The 20,438-nt window shown below is 45.2% G+C and overlaps 1 protein-coding gene across 3 annotated transcripts in view; it reads left to right on the top strand.

Moving 5' to 3' along the window:
- SAMD14 (sterile alpha motif domain containing 14) overlaps nt 1-20,438 on the top strand; it is a 206,530-nt gene that overhangs the window by 51,814 nt on the left and 134,278 nt on the right. For all 3 annotated transcript variants that reach the window (XM_069237825.1, XM_069237824.1, XM_069237823.1), the window contains exon 2: nt 15,428-15,479. In XM_069237825.1, the coding sequence (XP_069093926.1) occupies nt 15,468-15,479 (12 nt within the window). In that variant the 5' untranslated portion in view covers nt 15,428-15,467. The remainder of the gene's footprint in view (nt 1-15,427; nt 15,480-20,438) is intronic.

The following is a 20,438-nucleotide window of genomic DNA, read 5'->3' as shown; positions in this document are numbered from 1 at the left end:
AGGCACAACTACTTCAATCACATATAGGGAGGGGATTTATTCATATTCAATGACATGCACATATTTTGTGCACAAACCTAGGTTGAAGGGTACTAGAAGCTCACTGTCCATTTGTTTGTGGTTGTCCATCACTCTACATTAATAAATATTCCTTGGAGGTCCATCTGACAGTCTCTCTGTTCATCACAGTCTGTCTCTCTGTTTGTGTCCGTCTGTTCTGGGTTAGTCATTCTTTCTTTGATCATCTACTTCTGTCTATCTTCCAGGCGGCATTAGGCTGTCTGTATGTCTGTTTGTTGAAGTTCTTTCTGCATCTGCCTACATCCATTCCTTCCCATCCACATTTCTATGTGTTCATTGCCTTCTCATTTTGTCTGTCCATCTCTTCTGTGTTTATCTGTTTGTGTCTGCCCGTCTCACACTGTTTGTCAAAGTCTGCCTGTCTCCTTGATCCTATCCACCTGCTCGTGTATGGCCATTTCTTTATATCTGTCCCTGTCCTTCTCCATGTGTTTTTACAAATACTTGCTTGTTTTTGTTTCTGTTGAAATCTGTGACCCTCCATCCATCTTTTATTCCATCTGGCTAAACATTCATCTGTCTGGTTCTCTCAATCTATTCAGCTCATTTTGTCTATTAATTTCTCTTTCCAACACTTTGGGGGTCATTATGAGTTTGGCAGATGGAAAAGGCCGTCCGCCAAACTCTGCGGTCAGTTTGCCACCAGTGCAGCTGCCTTCCAGCAGGCCCCATTAGGAGTTTCTCGCTGGCCGAGCAGGAAACAGCCTACAACATTGAAACCGGCTCATAACTGAGTCAGCGGAAATGCTGCAGTGCCTAGGGTGTGCCAGCACCCGTCGCTGAGCAGCACAATGGGGCTGGTCATTGGGACCCCTGCACTGCCCATTCCAAGTGCATAGGTAGTGCAGGAGCCCCCCTGAGGCCCCCTGCGCCCCATCTCTGCCAGCCTTTACATGGTGGTGCTACCGCCATGTAAAAGCTGGTGGAGAGGGGGGTCATAATCCTGAGCAGTGCCGCCCTGGCCGATTAGTGCCACCAGTCCCTCCTGTGGAGGTAAACAGGCTGGGCTGGTGGGCCAATCGTTGCGCAACTGCAAAGGTCGTAATGTTGCGGTCAGTCCACCACCAAAGCAGTTGGACCACCGCTTTGGTGCCGGTCAGCTCGCCAATGCGACCCTGGCGGACAGAAGACCACCAGGGTCGTAATGACTCCGTTTGTCTCTGACCACGACCTCCGGGGCACAGCTACTAGTGGTGCAGCAGGTGGAGTGGCACCCAGGCCCAGAGACCCTAGGGGACCACTGAACCCTGTTTATTGTGTTTTGATTGTCATTTGCCTTACTTGCGCCTTGGTCCATTGCATCCTTGCTACGCCACTGCACGTTCTCTGTCAGCTTCTCTGGTTCTTTTCAGCGCTCTTTGTTTACCATGAGACATAAGACAGCCTCGAGAGAGAGGGAACAAGAGAACAGGAAGTAGCCCACTCAGGGGGGGAGGACCATAGTTATCAGGAAAGAGCCAAATAAGAGCAGCAGTACTGAGGAGAGGAAACGACTTGTAGGGGTGGGAAACCATACAGGGGTGTGGTTATACTCTGCAGGCCCAGACTGGCATTGACGGGCATGGGGCATTTCCTTGGTGGGCTGGCAGAGTGGGGGCCGGTTTCACTGCTGGAGGGGGTTGGCTTTATTCCCAGGGGCCAGCCGGCCACGTTCCTGCCTGCAGCACTTATAAATGAACGATGCAAAACAAATGGTTTAAAGGCGTGCTTTAAAACCATTTGTTTTTGCCAGTGCCTACTTTGTGCTTGTTGCTGAGCACTGGCACTTATTTTTGCAGGCTGGGGCTTATTCTTCTGCCTCAAGCATTTGCTGCGAGCAAAAGACACATATGGGAAAGACGGAGGAAGGGGAAAACAAAAAAGCGTCACAATGGGAGAAAGCAGGAAGCTGCTAGAGTGAGCTGAGGGGGCAGGGAGTGGGTTTACAGTGATTGAAGAGACCTGAGATTTCTTAAGGATTACGCTGCCTCAGTATTCTGTGTTCTCACATTTAATTGCAGCAGTCGTGTGTTTAAGAGGAGGGCTTTGGGCACCGGCACGTTATTTTCAAATTAGGCACTGGCTTTTGCATTTTGGTGGTCTCTTTCTGCTGTAGTCAAGGACGTGGCCAGCCAGCACACAGCAACAAAACCAGCACCCACCTGGAGTGAAACTGGCTCCTTCTCTGCCAATCCCCCAGCAAAACACTGCGCTCGCTCACTACATGCAGTAGGGGCGCTCAGCTTGCAAAATGTATACGGGACATAGACTCCTACACCCTTTGTTGTAGTGTAAAAGGCCATTTATTAGGGCAGGCTTGCTTATCGTAATATACAAAAGTATAACCATAACTTGAATGCTAACTTCATCTTAAAACTTGTAACTCCCCTTCTTACATCCTCAATTCAATCCACCATGTATTCTTCGCTCAGCCCATTTCCCCTTTCATTCCCACACATCCCCTTTTCTTCGTATCCCCTGCCTGACTCGGGCGTCCTCCCAGTCTGTCATCCTTCACCTGCTTCTTTTCCCCCCTGGAAAGGTAGACAAGCAAGCATATGACTCTCCACCCTCCCCTACTCTACTGCCACCCAGCACAAACCCAACTGGCATTTTGCTGCCCCACCAGCGAACCCACTGCAACTTATCATGCCTTTCCATCATTTTCACAACGGCAACATCTTTCTCCCCACAAGTTAGCCAGCATGAAGCGCAATTCCATCATGTAATGTGTATTCCCCATGTCCGAGAGATGCACACCGTCGTCCCTGACAAGCACCTGCTCCTCTTATTTTATCCCCTCTTGTGTCAGTACCTTAGTATCCTGCGCCCAGCAGAATACCCTCATAGCCCTATTGACCTTCCTCCAGGCCCTCTCAATAGCCCTATGTTTCTGTTCTCCACGCCATTTCCTTCGTGGCACAAATTCTGTCCATACTAAGCAAGTCCCATGCATGTTGCGCTTCATCAGTACCAAATCACGTTGTATGTGTTGCAGTAGGGTGAGCCCAGAGAGACGCACCAGATCATTCTCTCCAAGGTGTAAAACCACTACGTCAGGACATCCCCACGTCAGCAAAATCGATGTGATAAAAGGAAGAAAATTGCCCCACCTCATGCCGCTCTTTCCCCACCACAGCACTTCATGCCTGCTACTCGGATGTCCCAAAGATCGTCCATAGACCTGTCTCTCCGTGAATTTCACCGCCCAGTGAATGAAAGAGTTTCCGACCAACCATGTGATTGCCTTGTGTTTCTCCGGGCCACTTAGCATCCTGGAAAGAGAAACAAATGTCATAAAGAAAAACACAACCCCCTTATCGTACAACGTCACCCTTGATTATCGCTCTCCATCCCCCCAAATGTCTTGTACCCGTCCCCTCAACCACTCAAGACCTTACATATCTCTCACAGCATTTTGAACGCCAACGCCTAATCCTATCCCAATCCCACCCCAACCTGGCAGCTTCCGTCGCTGCGCCAGTCCTAAAGGAATGAGTACCAAAATTACCCGTCTGTCGACCCAGTCGTCTCAAACCTATTCTCAGAACAGACAACAGCTGGAAAGATGTAACCTTTGTGCCATTCTCATGACTAGATACACTGTCTCTTGGACTCAACCTGTTCTCCCTGAACTTGTCCCATTCTTGTACAGGGCATGCTTCTGGCACTCCCCCTTGCTCCAAACATATCCACTTACCCTTACCCAATTGATCCGTCTTTGAGCGCCACAATGATATCCCTAACCTCTCACTTTGACGAACCTCACTCATTTTCAAACCAACCGCCTTCCCCACCCCCAACAATTCGGACACACGAAATGCACCAAAAAACATCCATATCATACATAAACGGAACAGTGCCGCTTCATTGGCCTTAAAACAGCAAACTGGCAAAACATGTAGGATCTCTAAAAGGAACTCAAATGTAATAGCCTCACAAACAAAAACTGCTCCTGTGCGGATTCCGCCCCAGCCCTTCAACAATTTGCCTAGGATATCATTCCTCGCTGGGTCCCATCCAAAAAACAACTTTCCATAAAAAGACACTCCTGCCAACTTGCCCCAGAGACAGGGAATCTGCAATGGAATTGTTTACCCCAGGAATGTACGCAGCCTTAAATATGATATTTAAAGTTGAGCAACGCAACAAAAACCTTCTGAGCAACCACAGCACCCTCAGATCCCTAGCTCTCTGTCTGTTCACCAATTCACTACCGTCAAGTTATCCACGTGAAACACCACTGACCTGTTCACCAGCTCATCCCCCCATACCGACAATGCCACCAGCAGAGGAAAGAATTCGAAAAATGTGATGCTCCCCCCTTGCCCCAACCATTGTGAAGGCCATGCCTCCGCGCACAAACTACCATCCCAAAACAGTCCAAAACCAGCTGCTCCTGCCGCGTCTGAAAAAATCTGCACCTGCCAAGCAGTGTCCTCTTCCCGAAAAAACATGGAGACGCCGTTGAACTGTGTCAAAAACAGGTCCCGTACATTAATGTGTTCTTGCAGACCGATGGTCAAACTAATCCTGTGATGAGGTAGGGATACACCTGACATTACCAATCCCATACGCCTTCAAAAAGTCCTGCCTCCCCTGACCACTCTGCATGCAAAATTCAGAAGACCAAGCAGTTGTTGCGCCATGCGCAATTTGATTTTATGCCTCATCCTCAAAAATAGCAGAATCTGTTCTACCTTTGCCGCTGGCAGGTACGCTATGAGCTCTCTTGTGCCCAGTTCAATGCCCAAAAAGGTCAAAACGCAACTCGGGCCCTCCGTCTTTTCAGGGGCTAAAGGTACCCCAAAATCTTGTGCCAACCGCTCAAAATGCTGCAGGGCCCTACCACACAAATTGGACTGTGCTGTTCCAACAAAAAGGAAATCATGTAAATAGTGTGACACCGTCCGGTGCCCACTGACCTGAACAAAAACCCACTGCAAAAAGGTGCTAAAAGCCTCAAACAACGCACAGGAAATCCACACCCCATGGGAAGTACCCTGTCCACATAAATAGCCCCCCCCCAACTGCATCCCTAGCAAAGAAAAATCGTCTGGGTGAATAGGGAGCAGCCAAAAAGCTGCCTTAATGTCACACTTAGCCAGTTCTGCACCTTTCCCACAACCTTGGATGAGCCGGATAACATCATCCACTGTGGCATATACCACTTTTGTATCTTCCGGCGCGATGAAGTCATTCACCGACATCCTTCAGGCCATGACAAATGATGTATCAGCCTATAATCTCCCTTGTTGGTACTACCCACAAAGGTGAGATCATCAAGTTCTTCATAGGCCATTCATGAAATGGGCCCAAGATTCTGCCCTCTGCCACTTCCTTGCTCAATTTTGACGCCACCACCTCTGGCATGGCTTTAGCTGACTGTAAATTTTCCACCCATCTCCTTTGTCTTGATCCTTGATATCCTACCCGGAAACCAATCTCTGAAACCCCATTCCAACATTCAGCGCAGTGTCCGTATCCGGGTACATGTGCCACCAAGAAAGTAACCTCTCCAGCCTAATTGGAGTAGGCACCCTTTGGCCCAGTAGGTTCTTGTCCCCCCTGCCCCTAGTAGACCTCCACTGCTCTGCCGGACTGGTGAGTGAAAAACATTGCACGACCGGGTGTTTACCCCCACATTTGGAACACTCATGTTAGAACTTGCAGGGGTGCCTGGAGCAAAATCCCTTGTTGAAATTCCAACAAGGTCTTGAGGTGGATACCTGTGCCCTCAGAGGCATACCCGCCCCTCCCTGAGCGGGACACTGCTGAAACAGCTTATAAACTACCGGGAGACCACTAGCTGTGTGTGTGGAGGCTGCAGAATGCGAGGATGCCATCCATTGCATCCACTACTCCGAATCCACATCCCCCCAGGGCTTCTCAGGGTTTATGCTAACTCGGGCCCTGAACTCCTCATCGTAATTTAACCTTTCAAACCCCCCGAAGTGTAGCTGTGCTTTCTGAATAATGTCCATGTATTTAAACATGGCAGTGGCCTTGTCTAGATATTTCTCGCAGTATATACTGGCGTAAATCAAAAAGGCAGAGGTCCAGTTGTCCATAGTTATTGGAACGCAAGACCTCCTTGCCAATTCCCACTCCTCTTCCTTGGACTCTTCTTTTGCCTGGATGTCCCTGTGTAATAGTTTTAAAATGTCAACATATTCATGTTTCCATATCCTCGCCTTAGTCTTGTCTGCTATATGTGAACCCAAAGGCATGGCGAGTCCCATGTATGGGAGCCTCTTCTTATGACCCACCCCTCCCTTATTCTCCCCTGACTTCTCCCCACTAACCCCTGCATCTCCGTCCCTGATTTGCGCCGGTGTCCCCTCATCTCCCCCTTTATCTTTTCCGCCTGCCTCTACTGCACCTGTAGCAGGCTGCATGTGTACTAAATCTTCCCCCACACCAATAGATTTGTATTGTGCCGCCCCGGCACACCAGTCTCCCTTACCTTGAACGCCATGACCAGTCATTGTGGCGTCCAGCCTTGGTCTACGCCAGCCTCCATCCTTGCGGGAGACCTCTTGTCCCTGAACGGTAGACGTTGAAGCCTGCAACACATGAACAGAAGAGGGTGTTGTGCCACTCCTGCACCCCTGCCCCTTCCCTGGTCCCGCGCTCACCTCTTTTTCTCAAAATTCCCCCTCTTCCCAGTCGTCAAGATTCTCCTCATAATCCAGATCAATCATGTTGTCCTAATCCACATCCATTCCGTGATCAGCACCAGCTGTATCCACCATACCGTATTCATCATCCAACCTGAAAACCCCCTGGCGCAAGCCAGATGTGCACTTCGCTCGATCCCATCCCACAGTGTAGAGAAGGCCGCCGAAGACCCCTCTATCGCTTCCGACCAATGTCCAGAGGCCGTGTTTCGCCCTGTTGGCTTCGCCACCTTCCTACCAGCCTCTGACGCTGGCACTGACTCTCCGCGCCGCACCTTGCCATGTGCGCCAGTTGCCGCCGTCACTCTGCCTAGCCCACCAGCCACACTAGCTTCTTGCCCTGACTTCTGCTCATGTGGAATCCACACCCAGCTACCCTTCTCTGCACCATGCCCTTCGTCCGGGCCCCCACTAACTGCTAATGATTTTCTCTTTGCCTTCCTGGACTTCCTTTCAGCCTCCCCCCTCTCCCTGCACAGCTTTGCCCACCTGAGTTCTGTCTCCGCCACCAATTTGCGCTGCTCCTGTATCCTGGCCTCTATATCAACGGAGGCCCAATCTATGGTAGGGGGTTGCCTTGCCTCCAACACCTCCCTAGCCCCGCTGCCCTCCTCCAACTGAACCCCCTCCCCTGTTCCAGCTGTCTCAACTCTGACTTGCCCTGCCACCCCAGGGGCCCCCACCCCAGCACTGACCCTCTTTCCCTTTCCATTTGGGCCCCCCAGCCCCTGTTCTTTTCCCCCTTTGTGGACCCTGGCTGGGACCCCAGCCAGTGTAAGATATAGGGGCTGCTCTGGCCCCCAGGGGGTCTCCTTCCCCCTGCTTATCCTGTGTGAGCTGTTCCCTCCTCTCAGAGTCCTGAGCCAGGGGGCCTGCCTCACCCCCAGATGGTGCCCCTCTCCCCAAGGCTTCAACCCCACCTCATCAGGCCCTCGATGCTCCCATTGTGGCCCCCCATCTACAAAAACGGGATGGGGGGGTCGACACGCTGCGTCCCTGCCCCTTTTTATGCTTTTTCTTTCCTTCCTTGCCTGAGGAAAGGCAAGCGGCGGTTGCCGCTGCCACCCCCTGTGACGCCATGCGAGGCGAGTGCGTCATGCCTACCCAGGCCTGGTCCAGGACGCCAGGCCTGAGTAGGTCTCCTCTGCCGGCTTCGTCAAGGAGGCGAAATGCGGCACGTACTGCCTCTAAATCATGGCCCGCAGGCATCTTTTTTTCCCTGTGATATCTTTAATCCCTCCTACCCCTTCCCACTATCGGCCAACCTTCGCGCAGCGTGACAGCAAGCGCCGAAGCGGCCGATCGTCCCACCCCCTTAAATACTAACCCCCTAAGACCCTCCCATGCCCTGACCCCAGCCTATCCTAACCAAGGCCGTCCTCTTCCGGCCCGAGAGCTCCCACGGAAAGACTGGACTGTGTCCAGCTCTCTACGCGGCCCTATTGTTGTCCAGTGCGGCCCTGGTAGTTTGGTTAGCAAGAAGTACGAAAAGGAATACACAAATTAAGACACGTGTAGTTGAGATGAAACAGAACAAGGCAATCCTGCCTCTCTAGCTGTCAGACATGTTGGTGCACTACAAAGGATAACAACCATCTAGGAAATAGCTATCTTTACAACAAAAATTACAGAAGTGCTGATGAACGGCAATACAGGAAACCAAAGAGAAAAGAGTATGGCATTTCAGAGGAAAGATTAAGAGGGAAACAGATAAAGGATATTAAATGGGGGACATTACAGGGGACAGAGAATAGCCTATATCCTTCTGGAGTTTTGTGGCTTGCTTTGCTAGCCGGAAAGAACTAATGAACTGTCTGAGCCCACTTCACATCTGTGACAGAGACCCTGAACGGCAGCAACGTCTGTCATAACTGGATACCCAGTGAAGGGGAGACTACTGTTCTGCAAGCATGGGATAGCCCCCTTTCCTTCCCATGGCTGAACCTGGTCTGTGTACTTGTGCCTGAAAGAACTGTATTCCTGTTGTTCTTGCTTATTGGCAGGCTCCTTCACTTCTTCCCCCTGCTCTTCCACAACCTTTGAGAAGGGGAGTAAGTTGAGAGCAAAAGCTTCTATTGTCAAACTACCTACAAAGTCCAGCTTGAGCCAAATAGACAGAAACTGCCCTCCAATTTTTCTGGTCCAGGAACTGCCTTTCCAGCACAAAGGTTTGCAAAGAAGTGGAAGATGGGTCGCAAAGTGTTGTGAAGAGTCTGACTGTCATCATATGAACATTAAATAACCATGTATTAAGCGCAGCAACAGGAGCGTAGTCATCCAAAGCCAGCCAGCATCTAACTGCCTAACTCAGATCTCTCCACTCCAAACAATCATAGAACATCATCAATATTCCAATCTCTAAAGCGAAGCCTCCAAGGTACACCACACAACAGATCCTCTTCCCATAGCAATACAGAGAATTCAAAGGAATTAACAAATGGAGAACCATGAGAATGAACAAAAACTGAACAATGAATACTTTTGAAATTATTCACATAATGCAAGTCTAATTAACACAATCACACATAAATATTGGTAGTCTTCGATTCCTGACACTGATTTCCCTCACACCATTTAAATTTGCCCTTAACATGAATCTGGAATCTCTTCCATCACAGGAAACTCCCTCAACAGCCCTATTTGATGAGGAACACAATTCATTATCAGACATTAACATAAAACTACTACACTCCTTCTTTTTCTCTTGCTGACACTCACCACCCATTTGCTGCAGTGTCACTCTACTATTGTTCCAGCTCTCCCCATTCTCAAAACAGCCATCTCTTTATGCACATCTTCAAACTTGAAATGCCCTTTGAAATTAGTGAGTCCACGCCCAACCCGGCCAGACTTAACCTTAACCCAGTCACCCTTCCTGATGTGCCCAGGATCTCTCCACTTCAACATGTCCTTTCTCCACCATGCAATACCCACTCCTTCGTCCATGCCAGAATCAACTTGGTGCCTGGAACCCCACCATGCATCATCTAAAATGGAGATTTATGAGTGATATCATGCTTAGCAGTCCAGCTGTCGATGTAGTGGAAATTTCACCAACAAACTTCAATACCAGCCACTTGGTGTCGACATCTGTGACTACCAAAGCAAACTTCAAATTATTTCTGAGTGCATTCATGGGTCCAATAAAGTCTAAAGACACAGTGTGCCAAGGCTTAACTGGATCAATGATGTGCACCATTTCTGACCTCACCCCTGCTTTCAATCTCTTCTCACCCTCTGTACACCACCTACAATTCTCAACTCACCTCGTGACTTAATCATCCATACCAGGCCACCACAACTCCGACTTGAGACGTTTCTTGGTGCAATTCTGTCCCAAATGCCCCTCATGCACTAATGTGATTAATGTGGAACATAAACCCATGGGTGGAACAGACCTTTCACCTCTCATCACCGACATTTCTCCACTCACTGTCAACTCATCCAAAACCTTAACAAGAGGCCTCACAGAGGATGAGACTGTGCTCTCACATCTACAGTCCCAATAGAATGAGACACTCCACTCCAAATATGTATAGAACATAGCCAACATTCCCATCTTAAAAGATAAACCCCCCAAGATACACTATACAATGCAAAGCTTTGACATTCGTGACATATGTATCTATATGAAGAGGCATCAATTGCTGACAGTGTTAAATACTGTAGCTTTATTCGGTAATAGTGTTGCCAGGCAAGTTTAGAGACAAAGATGATTGTTTTTGTTTTGTTAAATAATTGTGTTACTGGGGGGGTTCTATACCATGGAATCAACACTTTGAGTAAGTAAGGCTACTAAAATGATGGTGATGTCGTAAACCTTTCCAGTTCTAACCCTAGCCACCATTTATCTGGGGACAGGCTGTAAGATATGGCAGGTGTACTGTGACAGGGAACATATACCACAGCCTCCATGTTTATTACTCCATCTAGATGGGCCCAGTAGTGCTCCTTGATCAATACTTAAGGTAGATTTGTAATCTATGAGCTGAGGGACTACCTGCTGAAACAGATGTTTAGTAAGTTCAGAATATTTCCTGACTGATGTTTTTGGTGTCTTTTCTAACCAAGCCTCACAAGGCTAGAGGAGCATATTTTTTCCAAGAACAGAAACAGCACATGAGGCAATTCATATTAGCATGATCCGCTTAAGGTGGCTATTTTTCATGTGAAAGTTTATAGGGTTACATGATGATTATCCCAGGGATCATCTTGAGGTGCACGTAATGAATCACATGACTGAGGTAAAGTTGTGGCAGCCATATAATCAGTGTTAGACAGTCTCTTCGGATGTAGCTGGGTAGAGTAATTCACACTTAGGCATGTAAGAGGTATGGACCCAGTTAGCGAGGTGCATAAAATCACAGTACAATTAAGAATGCTGAACGTTTAAACAAAATAGCAAGTCAATGAGATACTTAATTTTTAAAAGAGCATGAAAATTCGAGGCACACTTTGGTAGCTTGGTGGAAAATATGCACAAACAATAATTTGTTGCAGGAGAAAAAAGATTGAATCAATGCTATATGTGTTATATGAAAAGATAGTGTGAAAAAAGCTTGGTAACCATGGTATTATAATAGGTTTTGTAAGGGAAACACTGAGGAGAAATAGTGCAAAGGACCGTAAGTGCTGAGCCATTTTAAAGGAAGTGAAAACCAAGATGTTGGTGAACTCATGAAAATTATAATTTCAATAGAATATTTCATTTGGAAAAAAGATATTTCATTTTGTTCTATATTACATCCATCCAGGACTGTATAAAGGAGTGCCACAGATATGTCAGCATACTTTCCATAATTATCATTTTGAGGAACAGTTGCATGGTAGGAAGGGTATGTGGCCAGGAAGAGCGTGCTCATTTTTGGTTGGGCACACCAAATGTGTATAATAATGCTGACATTGGCTCAGGTTTGTTGGGTGGAACACCTTATCCAAGGAACTCATTAGCAGTCTTGAAAGGCAGCAAGAGTTTTGTAATAAAAATATATGAAGGAATGGTGATATTCTACAGTACACAAAACTAGGAGTATTTCTGCGCGGGACCAGACACAAATGCCCTTGTAGCAGGTGTAGGTAGGACATACTATTGAAGTCACCTAAAAATAAACACTACCTGTTTTAGTAAGTGTCTTACTTCTGCAATCTGCAAATTTGCTGTGTCTGGATGTGGTGGACACCCAGCTATTAAGGCCCAGTTAGCCCATCATTACTTAAAGGGCCCATTTTAATAGTTTGAAGTACATGAGGTAACTCACCACCAAACCCTTTTTAATGTTCTGGATTGCCAAACAGCACTAACTTAACTTTTAAATTATAGTAAGGTTCAAAATTAACTGGGATTGCAGCAGCTCTATCTCTATGAAACTTCCCAGTATTGGACTCTACAGTGTCAAAATACACCCACGAGTAGCATATTTCAAAAGGGTATGCAACATGTGCATTTACTCTAACCCCTGTGTTATGGACACCCCTTGTGTGACAGGTGGCCCATATCAGTATAGGTTGTGCCATTTTCAAACAAAAAGCTTCAAAACGTGATTTAAAACTGAAATTAAATTGGGGAATAACCTTCTATACGTCAAGTGCCTGAAAAACCCACAGCAGAGAGGAAGCACCTATCTGAGCTGAAGGAACATTCAATATTACACGGGCGTCTCAGCTGAAAGTAATAATTAGTTTCCTGAGAGTGTTATTCAAAATTATTGAAAGGTAGTAGAACATGCCATGTGGCAGGGCACCAAAATTATATTTTTTACGAATGTTCTAGAACAATGGCCAAACCCCCTGCCACTAAGGACTTTTTCAATGTGCCAACATAAGACAGAAAGCCAGTTGGAATGCAATCACTCTACAACCCATTGGGAAATATTTTAGTGAGATGTGTATCATGTAACAATCAATTCTATAAGACATCACAGGGATGATTAGTGGATCCCAAACCCTCGTTCATGATAGAAAGGTACACTCAAAACATGAGGAAACAATAAATACATTTTCCAGATGTATTTTAAAAACAAAATCCCATCTGAGAGCATAAAACGTGAATAGTAACTATGATTAAAAAAAACAGAATATTAGCTGCAATGTTTTTACAAGAAGCATGAACAACATAAAAATATTGCAAAGTATTGGCTTTGTAATTTTATACCAACCCGGCTCTCATATCTTTGGCTTACTAAGTCCACTTAGCACCAAATAAAAAGCCTAATTCGAGTTTCAAAAATGGTTGACACTTGTATATCTGCTTTAAACAATAAGGCTATTGTTCACTGAAACACTAGTGTCTGCTATTCTAGTCTGCATTGGCAGGCTCATCATCCCAGCAAGCAAAGGCCAAATACACCTGCTGTTAGCCTTCAGCAAAGGTAGGTGAGACGATGCTGCAATATCTGCTCCGGTTATCTGGCACGAAGTTCCTCCGTAGCTCACCACACTCAATTCTTAACTTACATACCATTATCTTGTCGTTGTTGAATCGCTCAGAATAAACAATTAGCAGAAAAGGGCCGTGGTACCCTTTCACTTATTTTCAGTCTGTGAAACTGTGCCTGTTATTATATAATAATAAATAAGAAATAAAACGATCAACTTGTTAATAGCTCAAAAACAATTATTTAGAACAGAGATTTAAATTCAAATGGAATACTTTTAATATATTTGGGCAGAGGTGACTACCAGGTTGCAGCGAATAATGAGATTAATAGACGTGCTTTCTATGTTTGTCACTTATATCATCAATATAGATGACTTCAAAGGGGGAAAGCCTAAAAAAAATCATATCATGATAATTATAACACAACATTCCCTTTCCATATCTTTCCTCAAACTGCTTAACTTCTTTTTCAAGCTCCTTCATTTTACAATATGAAAACTTGAACATTTTGAAAGACAAATACTGCTTTTTCAGTTTTCCAATGTAATGCATAGAAGTAGATTTCTGAGAGAGAAAGCAAGCTACTTAAAGACCAATACCAAGTATAGAATAAATAGGTTTGTAGCTGGCTGATGTTATCAGAGACTCCAAACAGTTGATTTTCAGATGTTTGATTATTTGTGGAGCTTCCATTTGGAATATCTTTACTTCCTCTATGGAATGGAAGTGCAGTGATCCCAGATAATCTTCTAATGAAATATAAGGGCATTATTAATACATTCATAAAAATGTGTCTGCATATGTACCTTATTAACCACTACTTTTAAAGTTAATTAAGTACATCGTATATTTCAATAATTTAAATTATTAATTCGGTTATATAATAATTCTGCAAAATACTTTCCTTCATGGTTGAAACAGACTGCTCATGCTTTGCTCTGCTACTTCTGTAAAATACTTTACATGTTCCAGTGCTCTTTTTAACAACTGTGACTTGCCGCTAATGTTCGGGTACTGTTTTTAATCTTTCCTTATGTGCTACTGAGTAGGTATACAGCAGCATACATATGAACAATCAATGTATGCTTTCTCTGGTTCTGAAATCCTACAGATGTTTCAGGTTTGTAGACATTTTAATGCATGGCTATCAGTTACCGATGTAACTCCTAGGTGTGAACACACATGTACAGCTATAGATATAATTCCCGAGCAAGAACATTGTCATGTCCGAAGAAGGACGTGCCGTATGTGTAAGGATACAATGAACGTGGAGGTATATTCCTGTGTAGTTGTACATACGATGTCTAACGAAGGACATGCCTGTGTGATATCCATTTGTAGGTATAGGTATAATTCTAGAAAGAAACATCACTGTGTACCCACAGAAATAATGTCTGATGAAGAGCTTCTCAATACGATTATAGACATGTCTAGAGAAATACATTGCGTGTTGTTTCCAATGAAAGAACCGGTACACATGTCCAGGGAAAGATTAAACATGCTTTTTCTGTTTAAGAAGGCTCTCTTGAGCCAATGAGCTGACGAGCTCTGGTTGAAGCACGTGTGTGCCAGTGAGTGGTACAGAAACCTGAGAGGACTTTTGGAAGCATTTCCAGCAACCCCAAAGACAAAGCTGCTCTCTGCTGATGAAGGGCTTACCCAGAAATACGTGTCCAGAGATTTACAGCACTTGCTGCACCTACTAAGGTGAAAAACATTAGTTTTTATTTTATGGATAAAAAACGAACTTGTACTGCATTTAACATGATGCACTGGGGCTGACTATGCTGGAGTGTGAGCAGGGTGCCCCCTTTCTGGTTTTTCTGTTAAAGATTAAACATGGGTGCGTACTATCAGCTTTCGCATGTGTGTAGGTAAATAAAGTACATTCCTGACTGTCTGTTTATGCTATCTTTGGAGGCGTCACAATCCACACCTAAAACAGGACACACTTGTGTGGCGATGCCCACAGTGGGTCTAGTCTGCAAAAGATGTTGGTCTAACTCACTCTTTTAGTGTTCCTGTCTTACTGCTGAATTCCAGGAATAGTCCTGGAATAAGCCAGGAGTAGTCCAGGAATTAGCCGGATGTAGTTCAGGAATAAGCCAGGCTGACTTCTGAAATGCATAATTTAGCCAGTAGTGCAACAAAATGAAGTCACACATACTCCTACACCAATCTTCGTGAAATGGGCTCAGTTACTTTACAGAGTACTTATATGTGCCTCTGCTTGCAAATGGAAGATCCCACAAAACAGACTTTTTAAAGAATTTCTCTCAGTGGTGTTCCTTTCTCTTTTTCTGTCTTGCAGATCTCCGGCAACATGTCTTCCTCCAAGCTCAAAGACACAGATGATGTTTTCGGTAAGTCACACACCACATGATCTCCATGTACTTTGATTGCAGCCAAAACATAATTAAATCCCTCAGTTTATAGCATCTCGTTAAATAACTTATCTAGCCTTGAACCGCACTATTACCCCTGAACAGCCATATATTATGTTCTCTTTCTGATCTATCTCTTCGTTTAATTAAATGTGTCCTCGTTTGTCTAATCCTGCAGTTTTATTAATACTATCTTTTTCAATTATATGTACTTTTCTTTTATCCTTTTATCTAACTAATTTAACTCGGATTTTCCACAACCTCTGTAGAATACGGGCATGCTAGAGAAAGCCTAAATATGGGTACCAAATAGTGCATGGTTTAATTAATTTGGATAACAACAGCACAAAATTTAAACCGCTTAAATTGGCCTATGTCTGGTTTGTCTGGTCAGCCACTCCTAGTTTTTTATGTTTTGCTTAAATTTGTAATCCGGCACAGCACACATAGTTTTATTTTTTCATTATTAAGGCACCACTACACATATTATAATGCACAGAAAACAAAAACAGGGCTTAAAGGCTAGCTACAGCTGACATGGATTTCTGTGTCAGATGGAGACAATGTCGTGCTACGAGTGATATCTGTGTCGGCAAAAAGAGAACTATACTAGACACATCAGGACCCATTAACTGATTAGAGAAAATGCACATGATATCTGTACCGTTTAAGTGATTAAGGAAAGCACAAGACATCTGTACCCCTTAAGTGATTACAGAAAGCACAAGACATATGTACCCTTTAAGTGATTGAAGAATGCACAAGTGGCAATATGGTCTCTCATAGGAGATAGTTTAGAACCAGGAGAGGTTCTCAGCTAGGAGATATCTGCATCGGTTTCTGGTCAAACAGCATGTTCAACTTAAGGTGGCCTGTTCCATGTACAAAGTGTACATTGGTCTGGGTGAATCCTGTTGCACTGGAAGAAAGACTCTTCAATCATGCCTCTTTGCTGATTTTGCCCGGTTGCTGCAGGTTCTGCAGATCAGGCCTACCCGGGCAAGGGGGGCTACTCGATCCGAAATCCTGGCACAGCTTGTCCATTCTTTCAACTGCATAAAATTCAGACTCATGCATCTTTTTGAGAAGCCCTCAAACCCTTCCTCTTTCGCCAATTATCATCTTTACAGTATGTCCTTTTTGTTCAGATGGGTCAGAAGTTTGCAACACAGACGAGAGACTGAATTTGGTCTGTGGACGGGTGCAGTGTATTAAGTCTCATTCAGTCAATAGAAATGTGCGGTCAGAGGAGTCTGATTTGGTTTGTAGAGCTGCATGGGCTGCATTCGGTTTGTGGAGTGCAGTCACAGTTTGTGGAGTTGTGCAGTCCCTGGCATATGATTTGGCCTGAGGTGGTGTGTAGTTATTGTAACCTGATTCTATCTGCACAGGACTGTTGACATGGGGGTCTGTTTTGGCCTGTAGATGTGTGTGGTCAGTGGGGTTTGATATGATCTGTGGAGGTTTACAGTCAGACGAGTCTGATATGGTCTCTGGGGTTGTATGGTCAGCAAAGCCTGCTTCGACCTGTGAAGTGGTCGCTGGAGTCTAAATCTGTCTTTGGATATGTGTGGCCGGCAGAGGCTGATATGGTCTGTGAATATGTTCAGTTAGCGGCATATTATTCTGTCTGTGGAAGTGTGTGGTCAGTAGAGTCTGATTCAGTCTGTAGATATGTACGGTCAGTGGAGTCTGATTCAGTCTATGGAAGTGTGCGATCGGTGGGTCTGATTCACTCTGTGGATTTATGCGGTCAGAGGCATCTGACTTGATTTATTGAGCTGTACGGTCAGCGAAGCATGGTGGGGTCTGTGGAAATGTGCGGTTACTGGAGTCTGATTTAGTTTGTGAAAATGTGTGGAGAGTGGGGAGAGGTTCGAACTTTGGAGGTGTGGAACCAGTGACATCTGACTTGGTTTATAGAGTTTGTGTGGTCAGTGGAGGCCGAATTGGTCTGTTGATGTTGGCAGTCAAAGACACCTGATCTGATATATAGAGTTGTGTGGTCAGCGGACTGTAATTGGGTCTGTGCATGTGTGCTGTCAGTAGACTCTGATTTGGTCTGTGAAGGTGTACAATCAGTGCAGTAATGAGGTCAAGTGGAGTTTCATGCGGTCTATGTGGAGTTGTGCAATCAGTGGCTTCTGATTTGGTTTCTGAAGTTGTACCATCAATGTCTGAATCAGTCAGCATAGTCTTATTTGGTCTTTGGAGGTGTATGGTCAGTGGATTGTGATTTAGTCTGTGGATATGTGCGTTTAATGGCGTCTGAGTCAATTTTGGAGTTATAAGTTCAGTGGCATCTGAGTTGCTCTGTGGAGGTGTGCGGTTATTGGAATCTAATTCTGTCTGTTGTCAGGGGAGTCTGATTCGATCTTTAGATGTGTGTGGTCAGTGGAGTCTCATTTGATTTGTGGAGCTGTTCAATGGCGCATGATTTGGTCTCAGGATATGTGCAGGCAGTGAGTCTGATTCAGTCTGTAGAGGTGTGCAGTCAGTGAGTCTGATTCAGGTCTGTGGAGATGGGCAGTCAGTTGAGTTGAGTAAATAATGTTTTCAGAAGGAGCAGTAATGAGTGGGTGGGCCACCACTGCAGAAGAAATGGCTGGATAAAAGGAGTAATTGCATTCAGAAAGTTCTGGGCCAAAAACTTGAGAGCAATAACCCTTACTGATCAAAGGCAGAGCTCACGACTATGTAGAGTATGTGACCAAAGAGCAAACAGGTGATAGGCAGACCAAATTATACTGGAGGCCCGTGTCACAACAGGAAGATGAGCCTCAACTGAGACTAGTTCTTAGTTCTGCACATGAGCTGCTATTTGGGGCTCTAGTAATTTGGAAGGCTGGCTAGTGTATCCAGTGTAAGGCACAGTGAGAAACTTGTGCAATTGCTTTACCTCGATCCTCATTCATGGTAGTTTCTGGCCCCTTACAGTTATCTGAGTTCTGTGGTCTCGTGCTGGTAGATTATCCAGACCAGTGGAAGTCCCTCTTGTCATCTCCTTTAGGTGGGTCGGCGGGATTTCAGATTCATCCTGAAGCACAGCATTTCTTCTGGACACTATGAAAGCATATAGTACCTGCATATTTATATGAAGGGGCATTAGTGGTCAACACAGACCCTTCATTGTGCTCGCAAATTGGATGGTTAAGGAGAATAATACATTGTGAAGTAAAGTGATGGGCCGTGGATCACACAGTTCGGTCAAGTAGGGATGCTGAGATTTGAGCACTGGATCCCTGGTTGCACATTGTGCAGTTCAGAGACAAGGTTACATTCTTCTCTCTTCCATGTAACACCAAATATCAGTGCTTTAAGTACACTTATTTAATTATTGTTAACTAGTGTTAGTATATGGAGTTCTATAAATTCATACTCTCACCTTTAGTCAAACCGACACTATACACACATACATACATGTTTGTGATGTTTCCAAAGGCAATGAAGATCATAGTCAGTGACAGAACATACCTGTCTGAAATATGTTACCCTTGGTAAGTGCCTCCTTGAAAGATGTAACTGAAAGAGCAAACTCTGTGGAGACCCCTTCATATTTAACTTGACACTCTCTTAAGATTGGGCTGTTTCTCAAGTCGGCAGAACCAGCAGTAACATTAACATTGTTGTGCTCACCCGGCTTGACAAACAGAAAGATTTTAGGAGATACCCAACTCTTCAGTGACAGCAATTAAATAATTAACAAAACAAAGAGGTCATAGTTTCTCCATTGAGACACAGGTGATGTGCAGCATGGCTTCAGAGAGACATGTTCTGTCTAACATAGTTTAATCTTCAGTTTCCACTTCAAACCCTTGGGTGGAGAGGCATTGTCCCCTGCATCCTCACACTGCCAAATCTTAGGGCGATAAATTCCAACTCTGCTCCCCCAGCCCTCCGACACTTCCTCCATCTATGTGGGCCTGAATGTTCACTGCTCAGTGACTGATGGAATCAGCAAAGGACTGGTGCTTGGCAGGTGTGCCATACCCAGGCCTATCAATGGAGATGAACCTTATGGGGAGGAGGGGATGGGAGTAAGGTGCCTAGTGGCTGAGCAGATGTGTGAAATTATGTCTGACACATAGTACATATTGTAGGAAAAGGACAGGTTCCAACATAGGATTTTAATATTGTATATTAATTCCAGGTAGGCACATTGTGGGATAGAGATGTAGAATGTATGGAATGTAGAACACAGAACATAGAACATAGAACCATGTTGGGTTCTTGGCGGGACTTTTGGTTGAGTGGTGGCAAGTTAGGATGACTCACGCTGGCGCCACTCCTTATGTAGATCTTACATATAAATAAACATATTACTGGCTAAGCTACCTTGTGGAAGACTTTGTGCTTTCCAGGAAAGGCGATGAGGATGGGATGGAGCGGTGCCGGCAGATGAAGTATTGTTTAATGTCAGTGCCCTTCTATGGAGCGTGTATGACCGTGGTGTTCTTGTGATCCTGGAGCCAGTGCCAGGGATGATGCATGGACGTTGAGCTTGTTTGAGGCTGCTACTGGACCTTTTGTGTCCTGTTGGTGTTGTTGCCGGACATTGTGATCTAGTGGAGATGTAAGGATCGGACTGGACAGCTAATGCATAGTGTATTTGTGCAATGCAGTTACTGGTCTAGTTCTTCGTAGGCGGCCACATTGGAAGCATTGCTAGTGTGCTGATGTTACTTTTATGCTGGTGGCCATCTTGCTTACATCTCTTGGATTGGAGGTGTCGGTGGCCGTTCTGTGAGGTAGCCATTCTTATAGTGGCTGCGCAGTGATGCCGGTGCCCATTTTTTTCATTATTAAATATTGAAGTATTGAAGGTTGCCATTCTAGTTGGGATGTGACATGCGTCATTTGCCCTTTTCAGATGATCCTGTGAATAACTTTTATTTGGCAGCTATTATTCATATATCTCTTCTTTTCTGCAGGTGATTT

The sequence above is a fragment of the Pleurodeles waltl genome, chromosome 6 (genome assembly GCF_031143425.1).
Source record: "Pleurodeles waltl isolate 20211129_DDA chromosome 6, aPleWal1.hap1.20221129, whole genome shotgun sequence".
Classification (NCBI taxonomy): Eukaryota; Metazoa; Chordata; class Amphibia; order Caudata; family Salamandridae; genus Pleurodeles; species Pleurodeles waltl.
Note: the sequence above shows the minus strand (reverse complement) of the source record. Positions and strands in the feature narration are given on the sequence as shown.